At 32.8% G+C, this 11712-nt stretch overlaps 1 protein-coding gene across 1 annotated transcript in view; it reads right to left on the bottom strand.

The window, feature by feature from the left end:
- Nucleotides 1-3253: 3253 nt before the first annotated feature.
- Nucleotides 3254-11712, bottom strand: part of LOC117113159 (laccase-2-like) — a 29669-nt gene continuing 21210 nt past the window's right edge. Inside the window, exons 4-7 of the mRNA XM_033256435.1 lie at nucleotides 8840-9144; nucleotides 8146-8293; nucleotides 6101-6240; nucleotides 3254-5274 (exon numbers count right to left, since the gene is read on the bottom strand). Of these exons, the coding sequence (XP_033112326.1) occupies nucleotides 5116-5274; nucleotides 6101-6240; nucleotides 8146-8293; nucleotides 8840-9144 (752 nt within the window). The 3' untranslated portion in view covers nucleotides 3254-5115. The remainder of the gene's footprint in view (nucleotides 5275-6100; nucleotides 6241-8145; nucleotides 8294-8839; nucleotides 9145-11712) is intronic.

The raw sequence follows: 11712 nt of genomic DNA, 5'->3' as shown, positions 1-11712 counted from the left end.
AACAGAGAAGTCTTGGTGCTGGCAAGAACGTTAATCAAATAAGTAACTTTTCCATAAAATGTAATGGCTCAATTTTATATGACAAAGAATCCGTGGCTGATTATCTAAATTCTTTTTTTGTTAATACTGCAACTAAATTACGAAATACGTGCCAAACCAACCAGGAATTTTTAATGAAAGTCATTTAATAGAATTCTATAAAAACAAACATGTAAAACCCGGTGATCTAGTATTTAGGGAAGCTGATGTCAATCAAGTTTTGGACGTCATTAACCAACTTAATGTTAACAAAGGAGCTGGATTAGATTCCTTACCTGTTAGGTTTGTTAAGGATGTGCTAAGAATATTGTTCAGCCGCTCACATCTATTATTAATTTATCTATTAGAACTGGATGTATTCCTAAGGACTCGAAATGTGCCCGGGTCATACCCATCTATAAAAAAAATTATAAGTTAGATGCTGGGAATTATCGGCCTGTGTCTTTACTCTCTGCTATTTCCAAAATTGTTGAACGTATTATATATGATCAATTAATGAGCTACTTAACTGAAAAAAATCTCCTCTACGATTTCCATCGTTCTCTACTGACACTTGTTTGTTTCATCTATCAGATTACCTACGTAAAAAAAAAGGATAATGGTGAATATACTGGTATGTTAGTCTTAGATTTAAAAAAAGCTTTTGATACCGTTCATCATGATATTCTTTTTTATAAATTAAGAGCTCTGATATCTCTATTTTATGGATGCAATCATACTTACGGGGAAGATGTCAAGTAGTTGACATAAACGGTACTAGATCCCCTATGCTTGAAATGAAGTGTGGCGTGCCACAAGGCTCAATACTTGGGCCTCTCCTATTTCTAGTTTATGTCAATGACATGCAATCCTCCGTAAAATGCAAATTATTATTGTATGCTGATGATGCAGCGTTAATAGTATCAAGTAATAATGTAAAAAATATTGAAACTCAACTAAATGAAGAGTTAAAATTTATAAATAATTGGCTTGTTGATAATAAATTAACGTTACATTTAGACAAAACCGAATCCATACTGTATGGAACACGAAATATGAGTAGAAAACAACCAAAACTGGATATTACCTTTAATAATTGCAAAGTAAATGCCAGAACCTGTATCAAGTACCTGGGTCTTGACCTTGATCAGCACCTTAATGGTAAATCCACTGGTACGAAAGTTTTAGGTAAGGTACATGGTAGACTTAAATTTCTTTTCAGAAATAGAAAATATTTAACGTATAAATCACTCAAATTGCTTGCGTCCTCACTTTTTCAATGTCACTATGACTATGGGTGCTGTACGTGGTTCTCTTCGCTTTCTAAAAAAATTAAATATAAATTCCAAACATCCCAAAATAAGGTTATAATATGTGTTTTGGGACTACATCCACGAACCCATGTTGGTTATAATGAATTTTAAAAATTAAATTGGCTTCCTGTTTCTACTAGAGTTGCTGAACGAAAATGTATTCAAATTTTTAAAATTATTAATGGCATTTCCCCTATTTATTTAAATACTGGCATTGAATTTACTAACCAATTTCATAACTATAATACTAGATTTTCGACTTCTATAATGACAATTTATAAACAAAAATCTGGTACATATAGTAGATTCTCAGTCATCGATACCGCAATCCATGAATGGAATAAATTACCTTATAATGTTCAAAATTCACAATCCATATACACTCTTAAAAAACCATTATTTATCTGAACTTTATTATACATAGCTTTATTTATATGATGTCTTTTTTTGATTATTGAATTTGACTTTGTTGTTTGATTATGTATTATTCTGTAATTTAAGTATTCTCATTTAGGACCACAGTGGAAATAAGTTGCTTTTTTGTACTTTTCTGTGTTTTTATCCTTGAATGTATTTTACTTATAATTACTTCAGAATGAATAAATAAAATAAAAAAATTGTGTTTAAAGCATTTTGTGGATGGTAAAAAATACAATCTACCGCTAGATCGACTGATTCATAAATACATTTTCAACATCAAAAGCAAAAATAATCTTATTATATATATATATATATATATATATATATATATATATATATTTCTTACTAAATAAATAAATGTAAATGTGTACCTAATTCAATCGGCAAGTTTGGTTGTAAAATGCTGCATAAAAACTTGGTGAGCCCATAAATTTAGGAAGATACAATAGGTCTAAATGGAGGTGCATTGTCCAGATCCTATTTTTGTGCATTTTTGGTAAACCGTATACCGGTACTCTGACCAGCCTTTAGAACATGTATGATATACTTTCAAAATTCAATTTTTTGTAACGACCTCAGGAATTGTAGCAGCTTTCATAGTAACATAGCAGGACCTCCAAGTATTTACTTGAACTTTATTTTGTCGGAATATGTTCCATATGAGCTTGTGGAATACATTGCTTCATATAGGTATCTTGGGGTTGCAGTCGACTGTTCACTCTCATTGACTATATTATCAAAAAACTGAATTCTCACATTACTGTCTGCGTAAACGTAATTGTTTTAGGGTTAATAACGATATTTTAGTCACTTTCTATATTTTTTTATTAGTTGGTGCCTTGAGCAATTGTCTAGTGTGCTGGGGAGGAAATATCACAGGTGGATATATGGACAGGCTTAACCGCGTCGTCAATAATGCGGAACGAATAGTGTGTGTCGTCGGTGGGCTTTGTTTACAGTGCCAGGGTGGCATTACAGTCTGATAGGATTATAAAAGATCCTTCTCATCCTCTCCACTCTGTAATTGTCACTAGATTTATTGAACTGATCGGTAGAGCCGCAATAGGGATTCTTTTATTCTTAGAGGAACAGAAACTTTAACGCAAATCTTCAAAGATAAGCACTCGAATTATAGAATTATTAATTTAAATTGTATAGTAAAGTAAAAAAAAATATTTGTATCATGAACGAGAAACACCTTTTCGACCATGTAATTTCAAGATAAAAATGATGTCTGTGTCTCTTTGTTATATCGGTGCCGAGTTGAAAATGTTGTACCCAATAGAAATAAGCCATGTTATAAGGTTAAATAAAATCAAGAAAAAGAAGAGAAATCGTTTGGTGTTGATTTGAAATAATCGAATTGATAGAATAGACTGAGATCGCATAGATGTTCTGTACCAGTTTGGTGTTTTCTGTTTTATCTAGTGTGTTTTGATTTACTGTATGTTATAATGTAATGGCTGAAATTAAAAAGAAAATCAACACACAATACAGACGTATTAAACACGTAGGGTAAATTGATGTGTTTAATTGACTTAACATAACCCGTAACCTCAAATTAGTGTGTCATGCGCCAAATCATAGGCCAAAGGCGTTTACAACCATATAGAAAACATACATTATCATCAATTGACTTCTAATTGTCATCTTAAACATCATACTTTAAATTGACCACTGATATAGAACACATACATTATCATCAATATCTTCATGATTAGCTCTTGACTTCTAATTTTTATCTTAAAATCATGCCTCAAATTGCTAAGTCATAGACCAAAAAGGCTCCTGACCACTGATGTAGAAAATATGCAGGATCTAGTGGCATGAAATCAATAAAAGCTCTTAATATCTCATCTTAAAATCATATCTCAAACTGAATCATGGGCCAAAAATAAAACATGCAACATTTTCTGTGCACTTTCAACGTCTTCATGTTTAGCTCTTAACTTATAATTTCCAGCTTAACCAGACTTTCTAGCAAATATAATGCCAAAAGGAACTTACTTCTATAAACACAACTAATTATATTTTAATTATACTAAAACGTTTCCCTGTGATACTGCAGTTAAAACTACTGTAAATATTCTAATTACTAAAATCTGATTAACATTCATTAAATAATTTTATTAAAAAGGACCAAACTTACCTACATCCGTCACAATTAAGATTTTTCTCATAAGAATATTCACAAATACACTTGGGTTTCTCCAAACGGAAACACAAGGAACCAAATGGATCACACAGTTGTCAGCAGAAAATTTAGGACATCTGTGACAGTCACCAAAATCCTCAGAGAGCTAATACTTAAAACTGAAGAAGAGTAATGAAAGGACAGAACAGCGGTAAAAGGCTTGATGTTGGCAAGCTCAAAGATGTAAAACAAGATTCAATATCAAAGTCCAAAAAACAGATTCCAAGTGCTCCAAGAAGAAGAAAATGAGAAGTGTTTAGGAAACTAATCGAAGTGCAAAGCGAAATCTGGAAAAGGTATGTATACAAACAGAAATGAAGACATCACCATAAATGTTCAACCAACAAAATGTTAGTAGCTTCAAATACTTAGGAAAAGAAGAAGGAGGAATGAATAATATCACAAACAGAATAGGTAGTGCTAATGGGATACATTATAATAGTAAAATAGATCTAAAAACTGCTACATAAAATAGAAAATAAAACATCAAAATTTTAGCAAACTGTGTTTTCTCAGTTTTGAAAATGACCACATTTCGGAAAATAGTTGGGTACTTCAGGTAGATCTTCCTCTTCGCATCTGTTTTGATTAAAGATTTTAAAGTTATGGCTGAAAATAAATATACAAATACAAAATAGACCTACTTGACTCCGACGTATACTAAATTGTCGTGTGACCATGGGTCGTAACCTCAAATTGCGAAATGAAATAGAAAATAAAAATCAAAATTATGGCACAACATTCAGTTGCTTACTAAACCATTATGGACCACACCATGGGCCAAAGACCTTCCAGACAACGGATGTAGAGAAATGCTGCATTTCGTGTGCATCATCAATGTCTTCATTTGTAGCTCTTGACTTCTAATTTTCATCTTAAATCATACTTTCCAGATTCATTACTTTGTTAGTTAAAATATTCTAAATTTCAAAACATGCTACTAATATGATTTTACATATATAAACCAATTAAATAGAAACCGTCTCCCAATAATACTATAGGTTAACACTATAGATACATACGTTAAAAGTTCTAATTACTAAAATCTGATTAACTTACATTAAAATTAAATCTTATTAAAAAAAACACCAAACTATACCTATGCAATACTACATCTGTCATGATTGAGATATTAAGACATGGTAAGGAGCAAAATATATCTAAAAATTGCTAAACGAAATAGAAAATAAAAAACAAAATTATAGCAAGACTTTGGGTTGTGAAAACTGAGTTTCCTTTGTTTGGAAAATTACCACATTTCGGAAAATTCTTGGCCACTTCAGGTAGATCATCCTGTTCACCGACGTGCACAATTAATGCCATACCAATCTAAATACATATAAAAAATAACACTTCAAGAGTAATAACATTCAAAAGGTGATAGAAATCATGTTTGGTGAAAATTATAAGTTCAATTATAGTTATAATAATAAAACAATAATGTGATTTCAATTTATGAGAAAACCATAATTATTGCTCCCACCATTTACATTTTATGGTATTTTAAAATTTCCCCTCTTTTCAGTTCACTTAACTGTCCCTTTTTTTATTTAACGAATTTTTTTAGTTAACGAATTTAATATAATCGGTTGTTGCTATTTGATTGAGGGTTTTATTACATTTAAATTGTCGACTTAATTTAGTGCATAATTTAGTGCAGAAAATTAGATCAAATGTATTTGTTCTTCCGTTCGTTTGGTTATTTATTTTGATTGAGCGAACTTTGCATAACAAATCTAAGGTTCAGCTGCCAACCTAAGAATACATATATATACACAATATAACATACATTTTTAAATCGATTATATTAAGAAAGTATAATTTATAATAATATATAAAAATCACAAACCATCACGCACTCTAACCACACAACACTCCACCAGGCACACACTTCAACCCAGAGAATGTCAAGTATGACTGTAATCAGATTTTGGATGCTGTAAAAGCATATGTTGTATATAAAGAGTAATTTGAGAGAGTTATGTTGGTTTACTACGAATGGTAGTTAGGAACATATTCCAAAGTGCTGGGGCTTGAAAACCGAATGAAGATTTACTGTTTCTAGATTTGGATAATCACAATAATACGTTACATGAAAATATTCTGGGGTTGTTTTTTTTAACACAATTGTGAAAAAAAAAACATGAAAACATACCTCCACATGAAATTCCAAATGGCAGTGAAAGAACCACCAGCCAGGGTTAGTTGCATGGAAACGTAAAATCACATACCCACCGTCGGGAACGATGACGGTGTCTTTCTTCAAAGATAAGTGTGGTTCACGCCTCAAGTTGCCTTTATGAGAATACATTTACGTCATGATGTGTTCGGATATTCAACAGATACCGTAAAATCTCAAAAAGAAGTATATAGGTCTTTATCTTGGGAAGTATTTCATCTCAAAGATAGGCTCTTTATTTAGTTTGCAAAAGTTACCTCAAAAAACCCTATGGGCTTCTTTTTAAGATAGTGTGGTACTTCTTATTTAGGTAGTACTTGAATTGTAAATGAATGCCAAAAAAACCCCAAAAATATACAAGTAAAAGAAAAACTACACGAATTATAGTTAATGTGATTTAATATTAGTTTAAATATATTCTGTGACCAGACTGATGTTCTCTCTTATGATTATGATAGCTTCATGATGTGTTTGGATATTTGTTCATTATTTGTTATTGTAGCATAGGTGATTCGAACGAATATAATCGAACAAGTTCTGTAATCATGTGGTCAACAGGATTTTGTTGTGCTTCGAAATGTTAATTCCATTCGCAGACGCTTTTAATTGAGGAAGTGTACAATTTTAGCTAGGGTTGCCTGGTACGTCAAAACTAACCCCATCTTTATAAATTAATTACATTATTTTTAGCAATGATTATATAGTTAAATAAGATTACAAACAGCACACGTTTAATAAATTCAAAATAGTCCATTTGTTATTTTAGGGTGATCATATCACAAGTTTAATTTTTAGATTGCAGTTGGCGTGTATAATTTGAAACATGATGGCTTCCTTTCGATACAGTACATCCTGTGTGAATAAGGTAAGGATGCACACTCTGCATCATTTAAAACATATTATGTCACTACTGTCGTTCCCAATTATTGCGAATTGATATGCACTATGCATTCATTTGCCAGCTCTTCTAACCATTGAATTTTAATAACTTTAGTACGAAATTTGTTGGAACAGATTCTTCAAGTTTTTAACAACACCCAAATAAATACAGAATTTTCATGACTTTTTGGTTTGAGAAATTAATTAAATAAGGCGCTCAAAATGCTCCTTTGTGTGACTTAGAGTGACCTTTTTTAATAAGGAAAAACATGTTATACAGATGTTAGTAAAAGGTTATTCCACAAGGGGCAGTGCTGGAAAAAGTGTGGGAAGTGGTCAGAGACATTACTCCTGAGACATTAAAACAAAAAAAAAGTATCACAATATTTTAATCAATGCCCTGGCAGGCTAGGTCTTCTATTCTATGGGCCTTTATTGGGTTAGTGACTTGATTAAGACATTCATCAACTACATTGTTTATGTTCTTGGCTCCTGCTGATTTATTTTAAAATGCCAACGTCGATACAGCGCCGGTGATTTTTCCCGGATGTACATTTTCTAAATATTAAGGGCTGGTGTTCTGGGTGCATTTTACAAAAGGAAAAAACACTAACTGTATGATGTTCGAATTATAGGCCTAGTGAATGTGTGGCCTAATGTTAAGTTGGTGCTGGAGGCATTTGATCAAGATAATGTTCATGGTCGGATGCACAAAAATGTTTTATTCAATGCTTTTTCTGGAATAGCTTTCCGGTGGAGGATGATTAAAGGGGCCCAGCTCACTCTCCCTACCCAATTTTTTTTTTAAATTATATAAAAATGGAGAAGAAAAGAAAATGATATTTAAAAGTGAAGTCTGAGAGTGCCCTTTCCGGCCATCTGGAGGTGCCATAATTATAATTTGTCTTACCTCAACCCTAACCATGGTGGGGCTGAGGTGATTCACACCTACCTGTGAAAGTCCTTCCCCGGCCTTTCTCTTGTGAATACTGTGAACCCGAGTGCATGCTGTTTTTTTCTGGACACATCCTCCTGCAAATGCCTAGATCCGCCCCTACTTGGTACAGCGGACTTAAAATACTTTGTTTTTAGTTTTGTTGGAGAATGTGTAATAATATGTAGTAATAACGACATAATCGTACCATTTTTATCCATTTCCTTAACTTGATCTACAGTTGTGCTCTTTCCTAGTTTTTCAAAGCCAATAACCCGGAAGTACTGGCCATGCAGATGCATGGGATGACTAACATCAAAATTTTTCCCTTCATTCACAACCACCAATTCAACAACCTGTGGAATTTTTTTAACAGATTTTAGATACACGCAAGTTTAACAACAAAATACATAAGGTGCTAAACTTGTGGAAATAATGATGGTTATTTTTTAATTGAACAAAATATTCAAATAACATATCAATATAAGATTATTAATGTACGCAAAAAAAGTATCAACAAATGAGATTTAAGCTGCATAGGAAATAGTACGTAAACATAAGATAACCTATTCATCAAATTTATTGAAATTCAGCAATAATTAGAAATAACAGTCAAGATGATAATGAGTGTAATGATATTACAGGTTGTGTGTGTCATGATTTATTATAAAGATTTTGTCGTTATTCTAAATGTAAAAAATGTCACATAACATTAATACTTATTTGATGTCTAAAACTTATTTTCTCTGATTTTGCAGTATGGATGTAGAAATACAAATCTTTAAGGCTCCAAAAAAGCTTCACCCTTTGCACCCTATCAGAGATTATTCTCCTGAATTCTCTGGCTCCATTCGACCCTCCAAAAACGACCAATAATTGTTCATTGTGATGGGTATACTTACTTCATTTAGGGTAACATTAATAGTTTGTGCGCATTGGCAGAATTCAGCAGAGCAGTTCTTGTTCAATTTCGTGAACGTATCTTCAGAACAGAATGTCCCTTTAGGTATATCTCCACACTGGCTGAGTGGTGGTGACGATGGAAATGCAAAACTAATGTGGTTTAGTTGTGGGCTATACGTTATTCGACTTGAACTCACTGGATAGAAGTCGGGTTGATTAAAATGAATATTATTAACAGCACTGAAATCCATCCCGATGTAAAACGTTTTGTCTGCTTCCCGTGAAAATGCCACGTCATCTTCATCTGTTAATTTAAATTAAAAATCGAAGAAACATAGATGGTTATCCTAATATTTCTCTATAGCTAACAATCGACACCTTCTTACGTGTGTGATTATTAAAGAACCAAATGATATTCATGACCCTGTAACAAAACTTATGTTTCCGCTTTCAAATCCAAAATGCATAGATCTACATAAAATCCAAAATCAATCACAAACGTCGTCGAAAAAAATCGATATAGTAAATAACACTCGAGAAAATTTGAATGCCCTTTAGCTATTCTCTCAAATCTCAAATGAGTTCTCTTAGACGCGAACTGGTCATATTTATTTCCACTAGCTAATCTTTCAGCCTACCCAAGGATCAGACTAATTAATAAACTATTAACAAGTTTAAATAATAAATAAAATTACACACACACCCATAGCTGTCTCTTATACACATCTAGATGTGTATAAGAGACAGTATATATATAGCCTACACTTTCTATTCTTATTCATCGTGGTTTGGGATGTTACTCAGTGAAACCCTATTCATTTGTAAACACAAGAACGTGTGACAATCCTCCTGTACGATATTAATAGTTTATTGGAAGTTCTACTACCAGTTTATTGGAAGGCCTACTACCAGTTAGTTCGGTTTAACCATTTAAACCTATGGTTTAACGATGTTGAAATATTTCCTGTATAATTATTTTAGATATAATTAAACAATTTATTTATTTATTGCACTTTATTAATTCCACGTTTCAAAATTAAATCTTTAAATATTAATTTTAAAAGCAATTCAATTTTCATAATTTAGAAACACGATTAAAAACAATCATTTTACTTATTTTATCTGCTGATACTTTGTTAAGAACGAAATAAATTGTTTGATATAGGCCCATTACCAGTTGCCTATAAATAACTATGCTTACCTTCTGCTACATTCAGTGAGACGCAGACACCAACTCTACCTACCAGGTACAGTCATTTGACTCTTTGTACGCCGCCGATACGAACAAAAGTAGGTCAGAAGCAGACTGGCTCGTTCAGTAAATAAATGGTAGTAAAGGAGAGTTTTCCCCTAAATATTTTTTAGTAAAGCCATTGCTTACTATATATTTTATTTAATTACCGTAGGTTTCACAATTGTTATGAGGCATAATTATGTTTGTTTGTTCGAAATATCGGTATTCTATTTTATGAACAATAAGTTAAGGAAATTTTAAAAACTACTGGCCCTCAATAGAATGATAAAAATCGTCCAAGCCGATCGTTTTATACGGTTATACCAGTTTCGTTGATTTGACGGAGATTGCTTATTTTCCAAGAATAGAAGATGAGCGTACATCGACACAACGTCACACGTTAACAGACTAGCTCGTGCTGATTGGTTGATACAGTACATGCAAAATGAATGATACCTTGCTTTCCATATCGCCTGGCTCAAACTCATGGGATGGGCTGTACAAGTTGTAAACAAGTGGGATTTGGAGAGGGAAACACCTTTCTGGCGCTTATGAAAACTACTCGCGCAATTGAATGATCTTTTCGCACTGAGCGCGACCTATAGATGAATTCCTTGTCGCAAATAAAAAACAAAAATGAGGTCGCAAATGCGACCAAATAACTCTTAATTACCAGCCCTGCGGGGGGAAGGGGTTGACAATCAAACACGGTAAGACTGTTAAACTCTCTCCTTTTCATTAATGGAGGACGGAAGCTGCAAGCACCCAAAAATTTTAGCACTGTGCGTGCATCTTCATTTGCACCAGAAGAATCTTATAAGTTAAAATGTATTTCTTGTATGTACACCAACTGTGATTCACTCATAAACAAAAGGGGGGAGCTGCGGGCTAAAATATCCACTGAGAAACCACATGTGATTGCACTTACTGAAATGTATCCTAAGAAAGACAGATGGACTAGAATTTACTGTATTCCAACTAGAGGGATACCAAATGTTTTGTTCTAAATCATTTATTGAGGGACGCGGTGTGACAATATACTTGAAAAACGGTCTATCGTTTTTTTTAATTGAAGTTGATAATTTTGAAAAAGCCTTAGGCCTATGGGTGAAAATCTACACTGATGATACAATTCTTCTTATTGGCTGTATAGGAGCCCGGTGAAAATGTTAATAATCAGAGGTCGTGTGACATATAATAGTGAGATATATTTTCACCATTTGCTAGGTACAGAGTCGGAGATTACGGAAGCACCTAAGTGCCATTCGACTTGACGACTTGTCAAGATAATTATGTTGTCAAGTCGACATAATATACAAATCATGTCAACATGGCGAGATAGATTATCTTGACAAGTCGACATACTAAAAATGTTTTGTTGTCATGACGAGATAGATTATCTTGACAAGTCGACATAGTAAAAATTGTATGTTGTCATGGCGAGATAGGTTATCTTGACAAGTCGACATAATAAAAGTTGTATGTTGTCATGGTGAGATAAATTATCTTGACAAGTCGACATAGTAAAAATGTTATGCTGTCATGGCGAGATAGATTATCTTGACAAGTCGACATAATACATATTGTATGTTGTCATGGCGAGATAGATTATCTTGACAAGTCGACATAATATAAGTT

The sequence above is a fragment of the Anneissia japonica genome, unplaced genomic scaffold (assembly GCF_011630105.1).
Source record: "Anneissia japonica isolate Jap-2015-1 unplaced genomic scaffold, ASM1163010v1 scaffold1812_len1207588_cov181, whole genome shotgun sequence".
Lineage (NCBI taxonomy): Eukaryota > Metazoa > Echinodermata > Crinoidea > Comatulida > Comatulidae > Anneissia > Anneissia japonica.
Note: the sequence above shows the minus strand (reverse complement) of the source record. Positions and strands in the feature narration are given on the sequence as shown.